General features: G+C 36.7%; 1 protein-coding gene across 5 annotated transcripts in view; it reads right to left on the reverse strand.

Annotated features, from left to right (window-relative positions):
• Positions 1-25,511, reverse strand: part of RIC1 (RIC1 partner of RAB6A GEF complex) — a 347,665-nt gene that overhangs the window by 50,708 nt on the left and 271,446 nt on the right. For 4 of the 5 annotated variants that reach the window (XM_078061221.1, XM_078061220.1, XM_078061219.1 and 1 more), the window contains 4 exons: positions 12,996-13,103; positions 6,272-6,414; positions 5,860-5,996; positions 1,584-1,675 (listed from right to left, as the gene is read on the reverse strand). In XM_078061221.1, coding sequence (XP_077917347.1) covers positions 1,584-1,675; positions 5,860-5,996; positions 6,272-6,414; positions 12,996-13,090 — 467 coding nt within the window. In that variant the 5' untranslated portion in view covers positions 13,091-13,103. The remainder of the gene's footprint in view (positions 1-1,583; positions 1,676-5,859; positions 5,997-6,271; positions 6,415-12,995; positions 13,104-25,511) is intronic. The other variant, XM_036084159.2, reaches the window with a different exon arrangement.

The raw sequence follows: 25,511 nt of genomic DNA on the forward strand, positions 1-25,511 counted from the left end.
GCTCATTAAGGCACATCCACAAATTCAAAGGCAATGTCAACACTGATGTCTTAAAAAGGATTATTTTTTTCTTTCAAGATTTTATTTAAATTCTACTTAGTTAACACATAGTGTAGTATTAGTTTCAGGGGTAGAATTTAGTGATTCATTAGTTGTATTCAACACCCAGTGCTCATCACAAGTGCCCTCCTTAATGCCCATCACCTGTCTAGCCCATCCTCCCCACCAATCTCCATTCCAGCAACCCTCAGGTTGTTCCCTACTGTTAAGAATCTCTTACGGTTTGCCTCCCTCTATTTTTATCTTATTTTTCCTTTTCTCCCCGATGTTCATGTTTTGTTTCTTAAATTCCACATGAGTGAAATCACATGGTATTTGTTGGGGCACCTGGGTGGCTCTGTCGGTTAAATGTCTGACTTCGGGTCAGGTCACGGTCTCGGGGTCCTGGGATCAAGCCCGTGCCTGCTCAACAGGGAGTCTGCTTGTCCCTTTCCGTCTGCCCCTCCCCCTGCTTATGCTCTTTCTCTCTCAAATAAATAAAACCTTTTTTTAAAAAAAAGGCCTCATACGGTATTTGTCTTTCTTGGACTTATTTCACTTAGCATAATACACTGTAGCTCCATCCATGTCGTTGCAAATAGTAAGATTTCATTCCTTCTGATGGCTGAGTAATATCCCATTGTATATATACCACATCTTCTTTATCCATTCATCAGTCAACGGACATTTGGGTTCTCGCCATGTTTTGGCTATCGTGGACATTGCTGCTATAAACACTGGGGTGCATGTGCCCCTTCGAATCAGCATTTTTGTATCCTTTACATAAATACCTAGTAGTACAATCGCTGCATCACAGGGTAGTTCTATTTTTAACGTTTTGAGGAACCTCCGTACTGTTTTCAGAGTGGCTGCACCAGTTTGCATTCCCACCAACAGTGCAAGAGGGTTCCCCTTTCTCTGTGTCCTTGCTAACACCTGCTGTTCCCTGTGCTGTTCTGACAGGTGTGAGGTGGTATCTCATTGTGGTTTTGATTTGTATTTCCCCAATGATGAGTGATGTCGAGCATCTTTTCATGTGTCTATAAGCCATTTGTATGTGTTCTTTGCAGAAATGTCTATTCATGTTTTCTGCCCATTTCTTAACTGGATTTTTTATTTTTTGATTGCTAAGTTTGATTAAAGTTCTTTACAGATTTTGGATACTAGCCAGAAGAAAGGATTATTTTTTAAAAAAAGAAAAATATCTTCCTGATCTTCTTTTAAATATAAGGAACTTAAATTTAGGCTGACTTAATCTTTTTAATTTGTAACTCAAGTTACAAGTTCCTACCACTGAAGAAAAGCTCACCTTTAAAGCTTACCTTTAAAACACTCAATATCCTAAATCTACCCTTTAAATCTGTTTGCTTCAATCTAATAAAATGCTTTCAGATTTTATATTAAGGCTGATTCCTAAATTATGATAGGCATGAAAAAGTTTACAAGTATGTTTAGAACACTTTACATTTAAAAAAAATATTAAAAAAAAACAAAGCTCATTATTTTTGACGATGACTCTTAAAATGAAAAAGTCTATCAATTACCTTGCACAACCAAATGCCATGAGTCGATACTTGTTATTTACTGCTACACAAGTTCCATCAACAACATCTTGTGGCCAAACTCCATGAAGCTGCTATAATAAAGAAAAATAATGGTTTTAAAAGTGCTGTCCAAATATACTGTAATCAGTATAATTCTCCTTCAATAAACATACAGTTTCATTCAACAAGTATTCAATAAATGAATGAAATTATTAAGCTTATATGTTATTTTATTTTCACTACAGAAAACAGAATAGATTCAGCTCCACTGTATGTTTTTATTTGTCAAATCAAGGATGTCTTAGATTATAAATTCTAAGGCAAAGGTCATCATGACTATTAGTTTAATAAGCACAAAAACACAACACACTACAATATAGAACTATTTTTGGATGATTGCAACAGTAAACACTACAAGATCCAATTACAGCTCTGTTTAAAATACTATAGATTTTATTTAATTCCCAAATGAGCTATATAATCAATTATCTAAACATGGCATATCTGCTTCCTTTTTTGTAGGAATTTTAATTTTCAATTTTAATAATAAAACTACAAACTATTTTAGATGACAAAAAAGTGGTAAAGATAGCACTGAGCATTATTTCCCTGGACCACTGCTTAGATTAAAATTAACTGATTTCTGTAACAACTATTTTCCAGGTGCCCACTATTCACCCAGCACTGCTCTAGGTGCTGAGAATGTGGCAGATATTCAAAAACACCAAAATTCATGCCTTGTATTCTTGCCTTCTATTTGTTAGGAGGCAGTCAAGTTAAAAAAAAAAAAAAATTGTACAGTATACTGAGATTGGTAAATACTATAGAAAAAAATAATAAAGCAATTATAAGAAACAGAGAGTATGGGAGAAGGATACAATATTAAACAGTTCCCCCCATGCAGGTACATTTTGAGGAAAGTACTCAAGGAGATGTAACAAGTACAAAGGCCCTACTCTAGTACCATTTAAGCATGTTCTGAGTACATCAAAGAAGCCTATGCAGATGGAGTGGAAAGCAAGGATGGAAGGAGTAGTAGTAGTAGATGAGGTCACAGATGTAAAAGGAGGCCAAATTTATAGGGCTTTGAAAGCCACTATAAAAACTTCTTTGGCTTTTTCTCTAATTTATATACAGAGAGTCATTGGGGTATCTTTAATTTTTAAAAAGTTTTCCATTATGAATAATACATTAGAGAAGAATACAAAAAACCAAGATTGTAAATCTCAATAATATCACAAAGTGTGGAATTAGCTAGTACTCAGGCCAAGAATTATCAGTATCTAAAAGCCCCCCAGCAGTGTCCCTCCTGATCAATATACCCTCACCCTACCACAGAAGTAACCAATATCTAGACTGAATTGGTAATCACTTCCTTCTTTTCCTTTAGACCAAGAACATGCATCCCTATAAACTCTAATTTAGAATGGCCTATGTTTTTATTTTTAATTTTACATAAAATAAAATCATAGCACATATTCTTTTGTGTCTAGGTGCTTTCACTCAGCACATTTGTGAGACCCATCCAAGTCACCACGTACAGCCCTGCTGTTCATGCTCACTGTAGCCTCACATACTGGGCTTAGCTCACTGGGCCTCCGCCTCCCTTGCCTGGTGATTCTTTGTGGTCTTGTTAACTGTCCAGAGCCTTCAAGCACATTTAAAATTTTTTTTCTCCAGCTTTTTTAGTTGTCTTAAGTAGGTTTTGTCCTAATTATCTAGTGCTACTAGATGGTTCTGAGAAGACGAGTGGCATAATCTGACATATTTTAATACATCTGTTAAATGCATCAAAAATGCCAAACAGAATTTTTACAAAGCACTTAAATAATGTCAAAGCACTTAAATAATGTCTAATATAAATATGTCATTAGTTTATTTCCCAATTACCAGTAATATACATATGTATTCTCCTAATTTGTATTTTCTAACTTATTTAATAATGTTCATCTGCTTTTCATTATTTTTTAGATTCTTAATTTACTGGAAAATTTTCTTTAACCAAATACTAATAAAAAATGATAAAAGCTAAGGGGAGCCTGGGTGGCTCAGTCAGTTAAGTGACTGCCTTCGGCTCAGGTCATGATCCCAGAGAGCTGGGATGGAGTTCTGTATTGGCCTTCTTGCTCAGCAGGGAGCCTGCTTCTCCCTCCAACTGCAGCTACCCCTGTTCGTGCACACTCTCTCTGACAAATAAAATCTTTTTTAAAAAATTACAAAAGCTGATACTCATAAATGAATCACTTTTTTCAGCTCTCGGATTTTTGTTTTCAATAAAAACATTTAAATCCCAAACATAATTACAAATATACCTTGTAAAAAATTAAATTCCTCAAAAGCTTATTTGTATTCTTATATATTAACATGTTACCACAAATGTACTATTTAATACTCTACTATGTGAATAAAGATGATAATGAAAAACAGTTTTAGGAATATTAAAGCTGACACTATGTAGAAAACAATATGCCCTTAAAAATTTTAAATCTGGGGCGCCTGGGTGGCTCAGTTGGTTAAGCGTCTGCCCTCAGCTCAGGTCATGATCTAGGGGTCTTGGGATTCCCTTTCCCTCTGCCTCTTCCCCCGCTTGTCTCTTTCTCTCTCAAATAAAATTTAATTTTTTTTTTTTTAAAGATTTTATTTATTCATTTTGACAGAGAGAGAGACACAGCGAGAGAGGGAACACAAGCAGGGGGAGTAGGAGAGGGAGAAGCAGGCTTCCCGCTGAGCAGGGAGCCCGATGTGGGGCCCGATCCCAGGACCCTGGAACCATGACCTGAGCCGAAGGCAGATGCTTAACGACTGAGCCACCCAGGTGCCCCTCAAATAAATAAAATTTAAAAAAAAAAAATCTTTTCCAGTTAAAGACAGTAGACTGAATATGAATATTTAGCTTCTCTGACTCTTAAAGCCCCAACTTTCCTAACAGATTTTTTCAACAGCATAAACTGACAAGGACAACGAATGGGACAGGAGGCAGTATCAGAAAACTGTAAAAGCTAGGTAGCATATGGATGAGCAGAATCTTTAACCTGCATTAAAGAATGTTGAGAAACAGCTAAATTTACATTGTAGGGCGCACAAAAGGCTTGAGGATATAGATTTCTCAGAAAGGCTGGACTAAAAAGAGTAGGACTTTTAGTCTTTTAAAGCCTATTTAAGCATCAGCTGGGTGTGCCCATAATATCTTCCCAATCTGAGCAGCTAAAAAATACCCCACCTTCACTCCAACAGAAAACTGGAGATTTTTCTTTGGAGAAAAACAGAATAAAAAAACCTGGTGGTCTCTGGACCACACTGAGAACATAGATAAGTGAATTCGGACCCTCTAAAATTTAACACTTCCATAATTGAAAACGCAGAATACTGGGCCAGCCAGGTATATATTCTCTGGAAAGAACTGCAGGACTCTCTTCCAATGAGCACTGGATACAGAAAGGAAATAATCTAGTTAGCTCACCCTATGGTGAAGATTAGGGTCAATCAAACCCACCAAAATCCACACAGCTTTCAGTGAATCCAAATTTTAACTTTGGGTCTCTGTCACAGAAACCAAATTCATATATTAAATAATCATATATTAATTAACCATTAACTATGAAAAGCTGTACTAGGAAGATGGGAAGAATATAAGAGTGTGGTAGCAACAGGGAAGGAAATGGTCTCTTCCTGCAGCGGGAAGTCAATAAAAAGCCTAAAAACTGAGGATCAGAGGGGAAGGGAGGGAAAAATTAAACAAGACTAAACCCGAGAGGGAGACAAACCATACAAGACTCTTAATCTCAGGAAACAGACTGAGGGTTGCTGGAGTGGAGGGGGGTGGGAGGGATGGGGTGGCTGGGTGATGGACACTGGGGAGGTATGTGCTATGGTGAGCGCTGTAATTGTGGAAGACCGATGAATCACAGACCTGTACCCCTGAAACAAATAATACATTATATGTTAATAAAAACAAAAATTAAAGAAAACACGGAGAGTACTGAAGATAAATAAAAAAAATAACCAGTAAAGAAAAACAAAGTGGATGCCTCTGAGAATGGAAACTGGGTGTGAAGACAGCAGGAAACAGGGCAGGGAACTATCATTTCTCTTCAACATATCTAATAGAATTGTCTAATTATTTTTAAGTATTATATATATTACTTTGATTTTAAAAATTAGTTAACAATAACCCTAAAATCTTAAGTAAGGAAAGCAGGGGAGGGATTTAACAACAAAAACTAAAATTAATAAATGTAAAATAAAGAAAATAAACATTCCATAGTAAAAGTCTTACCTCTGCAGTAAATCTACTTGACACTGGTGTAATAAATCCAATTTTACCATCATTAAACACAACAGCAAACCCATCAAGTGTGGCACAGTATTCCATGTCTCTGATGTGCACATCTGCAAAACCCAGGAATGAACCTGCTGATGAAAACATAAGTACATGAAATATGAATATAAATATAGTAAATAATGCCATCACATTTTTGTTTGCAAACCCTGTAAGGACAGTTAATAGGGCAAAAATAATGACCTAAGAACAATTAAATCATTCCTTCCTACACACACACACACACACACACACTCCCTTTGTATAATTAATTCCCAAGTAGAAGAATCAATGTTCACCCACAGCAAATACCTAAGATTATATCAAATATCAAACATCTGGTTCTACCCCATGCAGAAGGTATAACTACCTCTAGAAGACTGCAGATCTACTGAAAAAGGTACTGTGCAAAGATTAATAGCTTTCCTTCCATTTGTCATTCCTTCCCAGTGAATAAGATGAAGAAGTCCGTCAGAAGTAGCAACGAGGAGATCTTCGAGCACGGACTGCAAACTGTAAGGAAATAAGCAATTTAGAACCAATTACCTGTTAAGAGAGCATATTGGGAAAGCAATGAGTATGAATATAATTGCTCTGGAGAATATTCATAGAGAGAGGATCATGAACCGACTTACAAAACTGTCATCTACAACTTAGCTATCTAGTAGGTTCATATAAGTATAATTTAATCTAGAATCAGAAATCTGGAAAAAATAAAAGACTATGGGCAGCCATTGTCACAAACTTGATCAACCAGTTTTCTAAAAACTAGAAACACTGAAACAGCAAATTCGAAGATGGAAGGATAAATGAAAGCTGACAAGAAAGGAAAAAGGCAAAGAACCCATAAAAAGAACAACTTATGAGAGGCTGACAATCTGGAGCCATAAAGCAGAGGTAATAATCCTCTAGCCCTGGCCAACAGAACCTTCTGCGGTGATGGAAATGCTCTGTATCTATATTATCAAACACGGTAACCAGCAACCACACGTGGGGGCTGTACACCTGAAACATGGCTACTGTGACAAAAGAACTGAATTCTCTTTTTTTTTTTCCTTAAGATTTTATTTATTTACTTGACAGAGAGAGAGACAGTGAGAAAGGGAACACAAGCAGGGGGAGTGGGAGAGGGAGAAGCAGGCTCCCCGCCGAGCAGGGAGCCCGATATGGGGCTCGATCCCAGGACCCTGGGATCATGACCTGAGCCGAAGGCAGATGCTTAACGACTGAGCCACCAAGGCGCCCCAAAAGAACTGAATTTTTAACTTTGTTTACTTTTAACTAATTTAAATTTAAGGAACTTCATTTGACTAGAGGCTACTTTATTAGCACGCACAGTTCTAGACCCCAGTATTTCTAGAGCATCACTGAGCCTCACATTGTTCATTCACACAACAAGCATTTATAAAGCCCATGCTCTACGACAGGTAATATGCTCTGCGTTAAAATTAACAAATGATTTTTGAGATTTCGAGGTTAAAAAAAATAGTTTCTCCCTTCAGAAGATGGCTCAATTGACCTGAGAAGTAATTATGGAGTATGATCACAGCACTTAACCTATTTACAAAGAGATTTAACATATACTTACCTAATGGCAAATAAACGCTCACTTTGCTTACTCTTATGTGCCGGCCCTAAGGCAGTGCTAGTTACATTTGGCACTAAATGCTTGTGGGAGGCAGCAGAAGGGACAAAGGGCAAGAGGAAAGGGGAATCTATGAATGACAGTGCAAAGGTACCCGCACAGAGAAAGAAAAGGAGAACCAGGGGAACCAGTGGAAACTATCAAGAAAGCCAAGGGAGTAAGATGGATTTAAAAGTACTCAAGAGTATCAAATGCTAGGGGCGCCTAAATGGCGGCTCAGTCAGTTAAGCGTCTGCCTTCGGATCAGGTCCTGATCCCAGGGTTCTGGGATCGAGCCCTGCGTTGGGCTCCCTGCTCAGTGGGGAGTCTGCTTCTCCCTCTGCCCCTCACCCCACTTGAGCTCTCTCTCTCAAATAAATAAAATCTTTAAAATATTTAAGAAAGCATCAAATGCTATAAAGAATACAAAGAAGAATGAAAAATGTGGTGTCTATAATATATACTCTCTATTATACACTATTAAGTTTTCTTTCATAGTTAGAAGAGTATATTTCAGAAATATTTTAATCCATAATGGCGGGGGGGGCGATTGTAATGTTTTAATTCTTAAAGTAAACCTTCAATCCTTTATAAGCTGAGTTCAATGACTCATTCCCCAAGGAGTTCAGACAATGAAGAACTGTGTTTTCTTCCCTACTATAAAAATATAAAATATAATATATAATTTTAATATAAAAATATTAAAAAGAATAGAATAATACGTCTTTACCCAGCTCCATTTCTTAAACTTCAGAGTATTTGTAATCAATTGAGTTTACGGAAGGTTCACCTCTGAAGTATTATTCTTCCCCTTCAAATTTACATTTTAGTGTAAAATTTGTATGTAGCATGTAGTGAACAGAATATAAAAAAAATTATGTTTTATATCTGCTGCTACATGTCAAGAGAAGCAATTTACTGGAACAGTCCCTGGTTTACCAGGGATCTTCAGTCAGCAGGAGTCAGCCTAGGTTTTCTCCAACTATATCCTCCTTCTCTCCTGTTCCTAATTCCCTAGAAGAATCACTGCATATGACAGGAACAAGATCAAGGTCACCCTGCAGTAATTTAACTGCCTACTAGGCAAAACTCAGTACTCTTCTGACAAAGTTAATAGAATTCAGAGTCTCTACACTGTCATCTACAGTGCTATGACAAAAAATGACCAGATGTGTGAGGAAACAGGAAAATGTGACCCAGAGTCAAGAGAAAAATCTATCCACATAAACAGGCTCCGTCAATCTTGATGTTGGAATTAAAAGATAATGACTTTAAAGTAACTATGATAAACATGATAAAGAAACCACAGGAAAAGATAAAATCCCCCTCATTCAACTGAAAGTAAACAAACTCATTAAAAAACAAAGGCTGATATGAGTTGCTAAAATACTGAGTATTTCCATAAAGTTAGCAAACAGGCCTCAGTCCATGCCACGCAAATACGTGCCCTCTGACTGCCAGTGTCACAAAGATCTAACAACTAAAGGATTAACTCTTGGCATAAGGGGATATCAGGATTCTGTACCAATAACTGCTATCACATTTCTTTTCATGCTGCACTGGTTTTTAAGTATTTTGAAAATCAACCCTGAGTATAAAAATACACCAAATATACATAAATATACTCTGAGTTATATCTTCAGAGAGCCTCTCCAATCACTGACTTTGTAGGCTTTTTAACAGATAACTGATATTCCAAAGGTGCCTCCCCACCCCCCTTAATTTAGGATTTTAGAAACATAATAGTAAGATCTTGAAAGCAGATTAGCATTTCTGATTAATCAAATATTCTTTTTTTTTTTTTTTTAAGATTTTTATTTATTTATTTGACAGAGAGAAAGCAAGAGAGGGAACACAAGTATTCTTAATGAGAAATACCTAATTCGTAATTACCAATTCTCAAATATGTAAATATATTTTAATGGCCTAACAAATATTAAATAATATATACTACATAGGGCTTTCCTAAGTGCTGGCGAGGAAGATATGGAATAAACTGTGGTATTTATTAGTATTTATTATGTAGTATTAGAGAAATAGACTAAGAGTTTTAATTATAAATTATATTAGTACTTCTCACCTTTTAAACATTCTCAATCCTCAAATAATCACAAATGTTGGATGCTTACCATTAATCCTATTCTTTCTTCAAGCAAAACCTAAAAGATGGCAAAAGTCTTGCCATATTATGTCTACAACCAACAGTTTAACCATTATCTGTAGTTCCATATGACTTATATCTTTCGTTGTGGGCAGGAAAATAGTTGGTTATAAAGTCCAAATATCATGTCTTCTCCCTCAATGCAAGATCACACAGCTTATCTCCAATCACATTTCCAACAAGTACGCATTACAGGTGCTAATAATAATACTGCTCTAAAATGCAATTATTTTTCTCAAGTTCTGAGAAAAACCTTAGAGATTTCCAGTCACCTAAACTTGTATATTAAAAACTAGCACCTGACTAAAACAAACAAACTCACATTTGTACAAGATGTCAGGATTTCTTTTTTTAAAGCCTCTTTTTCTATTCCATCCCCATGAGCCCGACAGCTTGTCAGTGGGTAGAGGTAGAAAGCCATGCTTGCGCAGTGCGTCCACAAACATTCCACATTCCTTATGTACCAAGTTACACTCTTGAATCTGTGCTGAAATTGCACCTGAGGTAAAGAGTAACCTCCCGACCAAAGCGATCGTAACTCGAACTCAATCCTCTGTAACCCTGATCACATTGAAGCAAATAACATTCTTTTTCTTTGAAGAGAATACATAAGGGGCGCCTGGGTGGCTCAGTCGTTAAGCGTCCGCCTTCGGCTCAGGTCATGATCCCAGGGTCCTGGGATCAGGCCCCGCATCGGGCTCCCTGCTCCGCGGGAAGCCTGCTTCTCCCTCTCCCACTCCCCCTGCTTGTGTTCCCTCTCTCACTGTCTCTCTCTGTCAAATAAATAAAATCTTAAAAAAAAAAAAAAAGAATACATAAAAAGATGGACTAAACAAGGCAAGACAAGAGCCAACCACTTGCCTACAGTTTTGATATGCACCAGTATTTGTACTGTATTCTAACAAAAGAAATGGTGAAAAAAGGCTTTTCTTAGAACTGTGAATCAGAATTTAAAAACATGGGTATTACATTCATACAGTTCAATATATTCATATACTACGTTCATATAATTCAATATTAATAAGACCACAAAAGTAAAAAGTCTTTTTCCCCAAACCTGTGGCCTAGCCACTTAGTTCTCATGCCGTTTCTTATACATTTTTCCAGAACAATACATATTCTTTTTTTAAGATTTTATTTATTTGACAGAGAGAGAGAGACAGAGAGAGCACGCACAAGCAGGGGGAGTGGCAGGCAGAGGAAGATGCAGACTCCCCGCAGAGCAGGGTCCCGATGCGGAACTCAACCCCAGGGCCCTGGGATCATGACCCGAGCCAAAGGTAGTCGCCTAACCAACTGAGCCACCCAGGCGCCCAGAACAATACATATTCTAACACTACCAGCTCCCTTTTAAAAAGGACTGTCAGCATTATTATATAGAGTACATTTGCTTTTCTCACCTGACAACATATTTGGGAAGTTTTGGGCCCCTGGGTAGCTCAGTCGGTTGGCATCTAACTCTTGATTTTGGCTCAGGTCATGATCTCAATGTGGTTCATTAGATCAAGCCCCACGGGGGGCTCTGCACTGGGCATTGAGCCTGCTTAAGAATCTCTCTCTACCTCTCCCTCTGCCCCTCCACCCCCTTAAAAAAAAAAAAAAGTACCCTCAATTTTTTTTCTACAGATGCATGCTCTTCCCATTGTGTAGAAGTTAAGAAAATTTAAACAGCTCCCTACTGATTGACATTTAGGTAGTTTCTGATCTTTTGTTATTGTAAACAATGAAAAACCCTATAAGCATGTCATTTGAATTATTTGTAGGATTAATTCCTAGAAGAAGAAATGCTGGACAAAGACCATGGGCTTATGCAACTTTGACAGACCTTGCTTAATCAATTTCCAGAGACACTGTATAAATTTACACTCCCACCACCAATGTATAAAGTTCTCCTCATCCTGATCTCCTCCCCAACAGTATGTTACCTAACTGTTCATATGTAGAAGTCATTTAATCTCCTAATAGAGATCTATTATGTAATGTATTAACTGGAATATAGAAAATGAAAACTGTTTATATTCTGTGTCCATTTGTTCTATTGTCTTTTTCTTGCTATAGGAAATCTTTATGTGTTGTGAAAATTGGCCTTTTGTGATACTCACTGGAAGTATATTTCCTTGTTTTCATAGTTTGTATTGTCTTTTGATCATACTTATGGTGTTTTTTTCCCAGTTTCTTTTTTTAACTTTTATATAATCTGATTTATCAATGTTTCCTTTCATAAGAATTTGCAGATATTTTGACAGGAATATTTTAATGACTCCTAACAAAATGAATTTTGAATTAGACTACCTCTTTTGCTAGTATTTATCCTTTTTTAAAAGCAAGTGTTATCAATAAAGATAAGAAATGTTGGCCATTTTGATGCATAGAAGGCTGGAATATTACCATTGTAATTTCGTGATTATATATGACTGGGCACAAAAACAGCAAAAGGTTCTTGGAGGTCCAATTTTAACTCTGGATTCAGTTAAAAAGAATTGTTAAAAAAGAAAAAAATACTGTAGTAAAAAACTTTAAGTTAAAAAATACACTTTTAACAAGACCCACACATCATAGACAACTAAAATGTCAAATGCAAAGCAATTAAGGAAATAAAGCCAGGGGCACGTGGGTGGCTCAGTCGTTAAGCGTCTGCCTTCAGCTCAGGTCATGATCCCAGGGTCCTGGGATCAAGCCCCACATCGGGCTCCCTGCTCAGCAGGAAACCTGCTTCTCCTTATCCCACTCCCCCTGCTTATGTTCCCTCTCTTGCTGTGTCTCTCACTGTCAAATAAATAAATAAAATCTTTAAAGAAAAAAGAAATAAAGTGAATAACATACACATTTTTTCTACCAATGGATATAAAATAATTTTTTGTATTTTGGTATTGCTGGCCTTCTTACCACAAAACATTTATTCATGCTGAGATCAGAAAGTTTAACTTTATTCCAAGTATTCACATTATTTCCCAAAATCTTTGAAGGTTTTGGAAACAAAGACACTTTCTCTTTTCCTCAATTTGCATGATTTTTATCAGTATCATTTCAAGTAACATGCACTGTGTTGTATCATTTAAACAATTTCAGATCTTACCAAAAACTATAAATTTCTGAATAAAATTATGGTTGGTATACTCAATTTATAGGCTTTATTAAATAACTGAAGTATAATAATGTACCATCTAAGAATTAATCAAGCATTTAAAGCTAAAAAAAAATTATCCTCAGTGAAAAAAAATGAAATCAACTTTCCTACTGGCCATGTGATTAACCACCTATATTATATATTGTCATCACAAAATGCTAAATTTAACCAAAGTACTATACCTCATGATGGGTGCTTGCAAATCCAGTAGTTTCCTCATTTCTAAATTTAATGCTGGAGCACACTGTTCTTCCTTAAAATGGGGTGTCCCCTTCATTTGTGGACTTCCCCTAAAAAAAATAGCAAATACACAGGATTAAAGAGAAAGATACTGAATTCTCCTCCACTTTGTGACTCATATATACCCAATCAGATAAAGTAAACATAATCAAACTTACAAATCAGGCATTAATCCTTAAGCTTCTCAAATGAAAAACAGACTTAAATTCCATTATAGCAGAGATACCAATTAGATAAACGAGTTTAACCAAGGTTAATTTGTGTTGGGGAAGTGGGAGTTGAGAGAGAAGAGCAAAAGAATCTTAGGGGGAAAAAACAATAAAAACAAATTCTCAAGAGAACCAATAGACATTTTTAAATGACTGATGGCCCTTTCCAAGGTGGACAACTATGGGAGGTACATACCTTTCTACACAGGGCATGTCTGAAGTGATCCAAACCCTCACCTCATCTTACCTTACACCACACCTCATCCTTGATTCCCCTATCCTTCAGGTATGTATCAGAATTAAGGTCAATTCAGGGATGCAATAGGAAATACTTCACATAAACCTTGGTAATAAATAGCAGAATGGCTAAATCAGGTAGCGCCCTCATATTAAATAGCTAACCAAGAGTGTTTATTAGATCAATGGCAACATCACTGAGCCGCCACACACAACCCCTCCAAAGGATTATTCAGTAGTTTTGGAATCCATCTCTACATGGCATGGGACCATTCTTTCTCAATATCTGTGCCAGGGCTTAATGGCTGTTTCTTCTCTTATTATCACCTATCATTTACTCGTGGCAACAATGAGCCTGACATTTCTCCCTCTCCAGTCACCTATACTATTAAAATTAAGTGTCAAGAGTCTAACATGTTCAACAGCTTTTAAGGTTCCTGGCTTTGTGAAAATTATTTTGATACTTGTCTGCTTACTTTCTGGTTTTAGATTATTTTCTATACAGAAGCTTGATGGTACTTTATCTTTTCTGCTACTGCCATGACCTGGAATATCTGACTCCTTCTGTATGCCCGAATGGCTAAACTGGTTAAAGTTACACCGCACAGGTTCATGTTCAATTAACATGCTTGCTGTGAGAGCCACTAAGGAGGACACCATGAGTTGTTAGTTTACATAACTCATATCTGGACTGCTAATCATACACACACTATAATGAATTTCCTGAGACATTCTTCACGTACATCTAGTTTTAAAGTTATTTTTCAAAGCAATACATATACATAATTTAAACAGTCAAATAGTGCTAGAAAGCTTATGACAAAGGAAAAAACCAGAAGGAGTCTTCTACTGGGACACAACCAGCTTCGGTTCTTTTACCTTTACCTTCTTCTATTTACCCCAATGATTTTCCACAGTACCTTCACACTGCTTTAGCATCATTATTTAGATATTACCTACTAATTTCCCATTCTCGTTCTCCTTTTTTCCCCCATCCTCCTAACATAATTATACAAAAATGTTTGCACTATGATGATTAAATAATTTTTACTTCAAGAAGTATTAAGTGGGGGTACCTGGGTGGCTCAGTCGTTAAGCGTCTGCCTTCGGCTCAGGTCATGATCCCAGGGTCCTGGGATCGAGCCCCGCATCGGGCTCCCCGCTCGGCGGCAAGCCTGCTTCTCCCTCTCCCCCACCCTCGCTTGTGTTCCTGCTCTCGCTAACTCTCTCTCTCTGTCAAATAAATAAATAAAATCTTTAAAAAAAAAAAAAAGAAGAAGAAGTATTAAGTGATTAGGGGCACCTGGGTGGCTCAGTTAAGCATGTGACTCTTGGTTTTGGCTCAGGTCATGATCTCAGGGTCATGAGACTGAACCCCACGTCCAGCCCCATGCTGGGTGTGGAACCTGCTTGAGATTCTCTCTCTCCCTCCACCCCTCTGCCCCACTCATGCTCTGTCTCTCTCGCTCCAATCAATCAATCAATAAATAAATGTATTCAGTGATTACATTTCTTTTCTCACATAACTTGTTAATTTTCCTGAAGTTAACTTTACTGCATGCTTTCATTTGCTTAGTTTTCTTTAAACTTACACCAAAGTCTTCTCAGACTCCTTAACAGCTCTGACAAAAACAATATATAATCTGCTATGTGGTCAAACCTGTCACACAACCTATTATTTCCTTTTTCCCCCAGGCATCCCTCCGTGGTGCCCACTGCCCTACTAAGTCTAATGCACAGCTAGCATCCTGACATCTTCCTTTGTCATTTCTTTGCCTCTTTCCTATGAGCCTTTATTTTTCTTTTTTTTATTCCTCTTACTTGGGTCACATATTACGGCTTCATAGAAAGGTGTATGTGGTGTAAAGTTATAACTCTCAAGTCTGGTATGTCTTTGACACCTGAATGAGTATTTGGGTATAAAATTTTAGGCTGCACATCCCAACACAAAATGATGCTCATGCAAAGCAATTTGTTACATCAAAAGATTTTACAATCAAAATATGCATCACAAGAAATAAAATATTATGCAGCCAAAAAAAAAAAAGGAAATGTGGAAGAACTCTTTCAACTCCTTGGAATGATCTCCAGGATCTCTTGTTGAGTGAGAAAAATTAAGGTGCACAACACTGTATATAATATGCTACATTTGTATGACAGGGAAGGAAATACAAATGTTTAAATGCATGTGCTCATATTTTAAAAATGAAAAGGGTAGCCAAAACTAAAATGAAAATGGTTGTCTCCAATGGAAGACAGAATACAGGGTAAAGAATGCTACATTTTTTTAAACTTTGAGACATGAAAGTATTTCATGTAATAAACCAAATTAAAATTAAAAGCAACAACAAAAGCCAATCTCTAAAAACAGAAAATAAACTTAACTGAACATCGAACTAGCAGCACAAATAAGCAAACTTAATTGTGTATTGAGCTAGCAGCACAAATAAGATTTCAAATAGTATTGGTGCACTCTTGGTGGGAAATCTTCTAAGGATAAAAATCCTGAAAGAATCAAACTGTATTCAGTAATAATACTGTTACAATAATAGTGGTATTATTTTGGAGTTGCTATATATACAATAGGATATAGCAAATAAGTGATTATGTTTACGTTATTAGGAGCCAAGAATATCAATAAGAGAAAATATACAAATATAAAACTAGAGAAATAAAACTTTAACTTTTCAAATTTTTAAAAATTTTAAAGCTTTTAAAACCTTTAACTTTTAGCTTAATCTTTAATTTGAATTAAAGGTTTCAGTATTAACTCACAATATATTTTTCTCTTTCTAAAATTTACTTTTTATCTCTGTACCCTAAAAAGTCCTAAAAGCAAATACAACCAAATAACAATCAGCATCAAGTCCCAGTTTTCAAAATACCATTTTGCATGGAAAGAAACCAAAGCTCTTTGGAGAGCTGACTTAACTCCAAGACAGGGGCAAGAAATGGTAAGATGAGCCTCGCATCTGAGAGCAAGGATGTCATTTAAATAACACCATTTTTACGGGCTCCCCCACAGGCTAAAGATGTGACAATCTGATCTGAAAGAATGAGTGCAATTGATAAGCACTCAAAAATGTAAAAACCCCTGCATTTACAGCAATACTAAAAACACTCACTAGTTGGTTACCTCTGGAAGTTGTGAGGACACAACTCATTACTGTAACAAAAGGGAAAGAAGCATTCCTTCTGTTTTTCCTGTATGGACTACATTTCAGGATAAACATCAAATAGATAATGAAAGAAAGTTCTTCTTTACATAATGACAGCTACAGAATGCAGAAGGAATGGTAGAATAAAAAAAAAAAAATCACAATTTTGTTATCCCTATCAAAATAACAAACCCAGGGAATTAATAAAATGAGTAAATGCACACAAAACCATTAGGTAAAAAGCAGAAACTTAAGACATATCCACCAAATGCAACAGATCCTGGTTTGAACAAACCAATTCCTAAAAAGACAGTTTGCATTAAAATGGGGGAAACAACACTAAGTATTTGATGATATTAATAAATTATTTTGTTAGATATAATAATATTGTAGCTTTGTTTCTTTAAAATGTCTACTTGTTACTGATAAAACTATTTAGGGCCGAAATGATACAATATCTGAAATTTGCTTTAAAATAACAAAAGCATCCATGCATAGGGAGAAACAGATACTGGTAACTTCTGAATGTGGGAGATGGGTTCAGGGTTTACCATTATACTGTTCTCTCTAGTGTGTGCTTGACGAATTCCTTAACAAAAGCTCAACCCAATGTATTTCTTTCAGCATTTTAAAGGCTTTCCACCAATGTCTTTTTTTTTTTAATGTTATGTTAATCACCATACATCATTAGTTTTTGAGGTAGTGTTCCATGATTCATTGTTTGCGTATAACACCCAGTGCGCTCCATTCAGTATGTGCCCTCTTTAATACCCATCACCAGGCTAACCCATCCCCCCACCCCTCTCCCCTCCACCAATGTCTTTTAGACTCTAATGTGTGGCTTGGAGTTCGAGGACATTCTTATTCACAGACTATTTTTGATGTTTTTCCTATCTGGAAGTTCTTAGGATTGATGTTCCTTTGATTTCTAGAGAGTTCTAAAATTTCAGAACATACATTTTAATAAGTATGTGAACCTATCACTGTTTGCACAGAGCACCTGCAAGCTGGTCTTTAGTTTGGGTCTGGGAAATTTACGTGTTTGTTTCCTTAACATACTAATTCTCCACTTCTGTCATCTTTTTCTGGAACTCCTACTAGGTTAGATATTGGACCTCATATTAAACTCTAATTCTTCCCTTTTTTCTCTCTTACTGGTAGAGTTCCTCAACTGTTTCTTCCAATGCTTCACTGAACTTGAAATTTCTGCTTCTGTCCTTTCCTTCCAGGAACTTTCTCACCCGCCTCCCCTTTCTTCACACAATACCATGTTTCCTCTTTTAGTTAAGCACCTGTCTGAGGTTGTGAATTATCATTCCCTCAAAGTGGCTTTGTTCCCTGCCTTGTCTACTTCCTTTGAGCTTCCTTCTTCCTGTTGTGTGTCTCTTTTTTTACACGGGAAGCTTTCCTAAGATGACCAACAATCAACCCCTGGCTGTTCATTCATGTTGAACAGGTTAACAAGAAAGAGCCAATCATAAGCTCTGTGTGGTCAAGCTGGGCTTGTCAACTGGTCGTGGCCAGCTGGCATTTTTCTTGAGGTCTTCCAAATAGCAGAGCCTGTTGGGTCATTTTTCTGGAGTGGTTTAATTTCCCCAGGAAGGATCCCTCCATCCTGCCTGGGATATCTAAGCATGGAAGCTGGAAGTCTAGAGACAAGCAAGAGAAGAAAGCTTGACATCCTACTGTTCAGTATGACAACTTTCATCTAATCCCCACCTTTAGTTTAGCATCTCATCCTTGCCCTACTGCATCTGGAATCCCTCTGGCTTAATTAAACAATATATTTTCTGTCACCTGTGATGCAGAAACATAAAATTCCTTATTCCTTATTCAGGTTTTTAAACCAACCCCCCTGTTTATGGCCCCTGGCTTGCTCCCATGTTCTATAGTACTACTACATCTAATTCCTGGGTCTTTCCATGGTTTTGCAGATCAAACGAGTTGCTTTTCTTTTTCTTCTTTTTTGTATCGTTCAAATTGAAGTACAGTGTTACATTAGTTTCAGGTATACGTTAGTTTCAGGTGTACAAAACAGTGATTTGATAAGTATATACATTATGCTGTGCTCACCCCAAGTGTAGTTACCATCTGTCACCATGCAGTGATATCTCAATGCCAATGACTATATTCCCTATGCTGTGCCTTTTATCCCTATGGCCTATTCACTCCATAAATGGAAGGCTGTATCTCCCACTCCTCTTCACCCATTTTGCCCGCCCACCCTCCCCCACCCCCCATCCCTTGGTACCCATTAGTTTATTCTCCATATTTATGGGACCCAAACAAGTTGCTTTTTATCAGTATCATGTAATTAACCTTAGGCTCTTGGGTTTCATGTTCTTCCTTATCCAATTTTTAGCCCAAGGGTTAAAGATGCCTCTAACTTTCATTAAAGAGGGAAACAGTATTTCAACTTTGGTTATTTTCAGAAAGAAGGATGAAAAAAAAACCTTATCACCATCTTCAAACTGGAAGCCCTCTATTTCCCTTCATATAAATACTCTCATTTATTAGAGAGCTACAGTATTATAAGAATTTTAAACAAATTTAAGCAAATCCTGACTCCTCAATGACTCCCATTATAAAACTAGAAATAAATTTCACATGGAAGTTTCCATCTCTTCTTCCAAATATAATAAAATTTAGTAAAATGTTAAGAATTACACTAATAGGGGTGCCAGGGTGGCTCAGTCGGTTAAACGTCTGCCTACGGCTCAGGTCACGATCCCAGAGTCCTGGGATCGAGCCCCGCGTCAGGCTCCCTGCTTGGCTGGGAGCCTGCTTCTCCCTCTCCCTCTGCATCCCCTCACCCTGCTTGTGATCTGTGTCAAATAAATAAATAAAAGCTTTAAGGAAAAAAAATTACATTTATAAAAAAATCTAACTTTGATAGAAATTATTATAGTTCAACAATACTTTGAGAGTATAGTATCAGACTTTTGGAAGGCAATCATGGAAGATGAGACTGGAAAGATAAAACCAGGTTATAAAGAGCACTGAATGTCAGGAAATATAGGAATAAATTGAGCATTTACTAAGTATGAGTGTACAGAATGTTCTGCACATATTATCTCAACTGAATGTTTATAATCCCTTGAGACAGGCATTAGTTTCCCCCTTTTTCCAGAAAAGAAACTAAAGCTTAGAAATATTAAGAATTTTGCTCATGGTCACAGAGCTAGTAAGTGAAGGAACTGACATGTGAGCCTGTGGCTTCAACTCCAGATCCTAGGCCACTGAAAACTACTAGAGAGTTAAGGAGACTAACAATAACATCATCTGCAGAAAGAAATGGACTGGGAATGGAATGGAGAGAGGGAGTAGCATCTGTAGATTAATTAGGAGACTGTCGATAAGACTACATGAGGGGGGCACCTGGGTGGCTCAGTCGTTGAGCGTCTGCCTTCGGCTCAGCTCATGATCCCAGGGCCCTGGGATCGAGCCCCACATCGGGCTCCCTGCTCAGTGGGAAGCCTGCTTCTCCCTCTCCCACTCCCCCTGCTTGTGTTCCCTCTCTCACTGTGTCTCTCTCTGTCAAATAAATAAAATCTTTAAAAAAAAAAAAAAAAAAAAAAGACTACATGAGGGAGGCCTGGGTTTGGACAGTGCCAGTAGAAATGTCTTTTCAGACCACTTTATCCCAGTCGTTTTTGAAAGGAGATAAGAAAAGCATACTGAGAATTATAGTTCCTGCTTAGTAACAGAGGCTTGTCAGAGACAGACAGGTACAATCACCCTGTACACACACCTGGCTGTCATTCAAGCTATTGACAAATAATATATTCTTCACTCCTGGGCACAGAGAACTGTGCTTTCCTGCCCACTTAAAATTAGGTTTGGTCATGTGACTGACTTTGACCTATAAATCATGAGGGGAAATTACTTGTGTCACTTCTGGGCAGACACTTTAAGAGCCAAAATTGGTACACAATGCTGTTTTATCCTCTACCATAGGGGACATGGCCTATGTCAATTCATACAGTATACTACATCAAATAACTAACAGCTATGACTGTGGTTCAGTAAAACTCAAATTAATAGTTCTTGATTACTATTCGTGTGTGATTTTATTAACTATGTAGTCTGAGGAGGAGAAAGAAAAAGGAACGAGGAAAAATGAGCACAGTTTAAGAGACTTGTGGGACACTACAGTCCAGACCAACAAAGGTATAAAGACAGTCCCAAAGGCAAGGCAAGAGAAAGGAGCAGGAAGAGTATCTGAACAAATAATGGTTGAAAAACAAAACAAACAAAAAAAGATAAAAATCTAACCACCCAATAAGTTCAGAAAACTCCAAGTAGAATTTAAAAAGATCCATACATTATATTCAAAATACTGAGAGACAAAGAGAATCTTGAGGGCAGCAAGAAAAGTGAGTCATCATATACAACAAGGGATCCTCAGTAAGATTAGCAGCCAATTTCTCATCAAAAACCATGGAGGCCAGAGGCAGTGGGATGACATACCTCAAGTGCTGAGAGGAAAAAAAGTCAACCAAAAATTCTATACCCAGAAAAATTATCCTTCAAAATAAAAGAGAAATTAAGAGATTTCCAAATACAGAAAGTTGAGGAATTTGTTGCAAGTAGACCTTAACTACAAGAAACCATAAAAGGAGTCTTTAAGGCAGAAATGGAAGGGCACTAAACAATAATCCAAAGCCACATGAAAAAATAAAGAACAACAATAAAGGTAGTTAAACAGGTAAATATAAAGCCATCAGTGCTATATTTTTGCTTCAGAAATCTACCTTTTTACCTACATAATTTAAAAGACCAATGCATAAAATAATAATTATAAATCTATGTTATGGGCATACAATGTATGAAGATATAATGTGTGACAAGAACATTAAAGGGGAGGGATGGATATGTACAGGAGCATACTTTTTATATACTATTGAAGCTAAATTATTGTAAATGCAATTCAGGTTGTTGAGTGTAAGATGTCAACTGTACTCCCCAAGGTAACCACTAATAACTAAAACACACACAGAAAATGAAATGGTAAAGGAACCAAATGGTACAGCACAAAATATCAAACACAAGAGAAGGCAGTAATGGAGGAACTGAGTAACAAAAAACATATAATACACAGAAAACAAATAGCAAAATGGCATTAAGCCCTTATCAGTAATTCCTTTAAATATCACTGGGTTAAACACTCTAATTAAAAGGCAAACACTGTCAGAATGTTGTTTAAAAAAAAAAGAACAACATGATTCCATTTCTAAGTTTTCTATAAAAGACTTACTTTAGATCCTAAGACACAAATAGTTTGAAAGTGAAAGGATGGAAAAAGACATTTCAAACAAATAGCAACTAAACAGAGCAGGGTGTTTACAGTAAGACCTGACAAAATATTTTCAATCAAAAATTGTTACAAGAGACAAGGACATTACAGACAAGCCTCAACTTACAATGACTTGACTTACATTTTTCCACCTTCACAACAAAGTGAAAATGATACACATTCAGTAGAGACCATATTTCGAATTTTGATCTTTTTCTGGGCTAGGGATATGCAGCATGATAATAGTCTTGTGATGCTGGGCGGCAGGAGCAGCAAGCCACGGCCCCCCATCAGCCGAGCGATCACAAGCGTAAATGATCTCTACACTTACAGAAACTCTATACCCATACAATCATCCTGTTTTTCACTTTCAGTACAGTACTCAATAAATTACATGAGCTATTCAACACTTTATTATAAAACAGGCTCTGTATTAGATGATTTTGGCCAATTGTAGGCTAATCTGAGTGTTCAGAACACCAAGGTAGGATAGGCTAAGCTATAATGTTTGGAAAATTAGGTATACTAAACGCATTTTCAAACTTAGAGTATTTTCAATTTGTAGTGGATTTACTGAGATAAAAATCCCATCATAAATCAAGTAAGATCTGTATATGGTAATAAAAGGGTTGATTCAGCAAAAAGGTATCATAATTACAAACAGATACAGATATAACAATAGAGCCCAAAACATGTAAAGGGAATACTGACCAGACTGAAGGAAGAAACAGTTCTACAATAACACTGGGAAATTTCAATATCCCACTTTTGGGCGCCTGGGTGACTCAGTGGGTTGGGCATCTGCCTTCAGCTCAGGTCCTGATCTCTGGGTCCTGGTATTGAGCCCCGCATCAGGCTCCCTGCTCGGCGGGGAGTCTGCTTCTCCCTCTCCTCCCTACGTGTGCTGTCACTCTCTCTCAAATGAGTAATTAATATATTTTTTAAAAATCCCACTTTCAATAATGGATAGAACCTGACAGAGATCAGAAGGGAAACAGAGAATCTAAACACTATAAACCACTCAGACCTTAGACTCATACAAATATTCCACCCAGCAGCAGCAGAATACATGTTCTTTCTCAAATGCACATGAACATTCTCCAGGACAGAACATATATTCAGCCACAAAAATGTCTCAATAAATTTAAAAACACTGAAATTATACAAAGTATCTTCTCTGACTACAACTTAGTGAAAGTAGACATCAATAACAAAAGGCAAACTAGAAAATTCACCAACATGTGGAAATTAAACAACACCTCTTAAACAACCAGTAAGTCAAAGAAAAAAACCAAAAGGGAGATTAGAAAATACTTTGAGACTAATGAAAATGAAAACACAACACCAGGGATGCAGTAAGCACAGTGCTTAGAGGAAAATCTAGAGCTAAAATGCTTACATTAAAGAAGAAGATCTCAAATCTATAACCTAATTTTACATGTTAAGGAACTAGAAAAAGAAGAGCAAACTACACTCAAAACCAGCAGAAGAAAGGATATAATAAAGACTGGAGTAGATATAAACAAAACAGAGAATAGAAAAACAAAAGAAAATAAAATCAGTGAAAGCAAATTAGTTCTTTGAAAATATTAATAAAGTTGAAAAAACTAAGGAAAAAAAAGAAGGCTCAACTCACTAAAATCAGAAATTGAAGTGGGGACATTACTAGTGAATTTGTGGAGAAATAAAACAGATTTTAAGAGAATCCACATATTTAGTGAACTTAAGTCCCCAACTTCTCTGGGCATAAATTATCTTAAATATTTAAAGGCAGATTATGTTTAATAATTCAGAAGGCAACCTTAACAACAATAACAACTGCAACTTATTAAGAACATACTAACTCATTTTTCTCTTTCTATAAACACACAAAAGGATAAAAAGTGACTGGAAAAGCAGCTTTTCCAAAGTCATTGTTAGTGACAAGCAGAAACAGACCAGAACTCAGTATCTCTAATTTCAAATGAAATCTCTTCTCCATCTCTCTAAACTGCTGTGTATTTATCTGAGGTAGTTACCATCAAGTGCAATCATTTAAAAAGCAGGAAAAATGAAATCAAGCCAGTTCTAGAGTTTTGTTTTACTAATACATTTTTCATGAATTAAAAGTTTCCCAGCTTTCATTCTAATGAATGCAAGGCATTCGTGTCAACACGTGGTCTCCAAAAGGCAATAAAAAATGAAATGCTTCCATAGGGAAGGTCAATTAATCAAACGTCCCACAGCCTTGAGGAGGAAGCAGTTTCCCATGAAACTGACAAAAATCAAAACTCAAACTACAGTACTCAGAAATTTGTCACAAAAATTATAGGAAGTCTTTAAAGAAAAAAAAAAACACCTTTATGTCAAGTAGGCTTTGGAGGGCTAAATAAAGTGATACTAAAAACTGTCACTACACAATTAAATTCGATAGGCATTTATTTCAACAAACTCTATTATGCAGGAGATCTCAAATACTTTCAGTGCCAGCCAAAGAAAATAACAATGTGGTACACAACCTGATGGATTTGGGAGATGGAGGGGATGGACAGGAACTTCAAGAGTACAGCTAATTATATCGTATTTCTCCTATCAATGTTAACTTACCTTAGTCTGATCTTTCCTTCCAAGTATAGTTCAAATCCTAAATACAAAACTTCCCCTGACAACCTAGCACTTTCCCCTAATGCTACTACCAATTTTGAGGACATTCATTCACTTGGCATTTGCTGCTTTATATCGCCATTATCTCTCAATAGTTTTCTCTTCAGTTGCATCTTATACCTCTCTAGCACCCTGTACAAATAATAATAGGAGGCATAAAACAAGTGTTTGATAATAACAATGAAGAAGAATCTCATTCCAGATTTTCAAATCTTTTTTTTCCCTTATTTGAGGTATAACTGACATAGAATCTGTGTAAGTTTAAGACACAAAACATAATAATTTGATATACATATTATTAAGCAATTACCATAACAACATTAGTCAACATATCCATCACTTTGTGATGACAACTTGTAAGATATGCTCCCTTAGCAACTCAGCTTTTTGAATCTTAAAAAGATTTTGGAATGTGCTACACTTACTCTAGTAAGCTCTGGCAATCCTAGATGAATTCTGGGACCAAGAGGCTTTGGTTCTCCAATTATAGTTATGGAAAGGCTCAGAAAGGTTTCTTTCCTCACACTCCATACCTCATGTGTCATCATTTGTAGTCCACACAAGATTTACTAGAATATCAATAATCAAAGTATTTCTGGATGAAATAAAATAATGGTATCTGGATGTGGTAAAACACATTCCAATGAAAAAAGATGCAAAACTGTTCAAGTTGACTGATGGGCAGGTGGCCACTTTATTATTATACTAAGAGAGGAACTAGTACCAAAGTAGCCCTACAGAAACAATTAAAAAACTGGACAAAATAGAGGCAACAACTATGCTGAGACACTGGATAACAGGAAGCACAAGACTGTGAAGAAAAACAAAAAAACTTTTCTGACAGAAGTCATTTTCCAGACTTCCATGTAGGGCAGGAGAACCCAAACACCGTATGACAGCCTTGTTACATTCAGG

The sequence above is a fragment of the Halichoerus grypus genome, chromosome 14 (genome assembly GCF_964656455.1).
Source record: "Halichoerus grypus chromosome 14, mHalGry1.hap1.1, whole genome shotgun sequence".
NCBI classification, from domain to species: Eukaryota; Metazoa; Chordata; class Mammalia; order Carnivora; family Phocidae; genus Halichoerus; species Halichoerus grypus.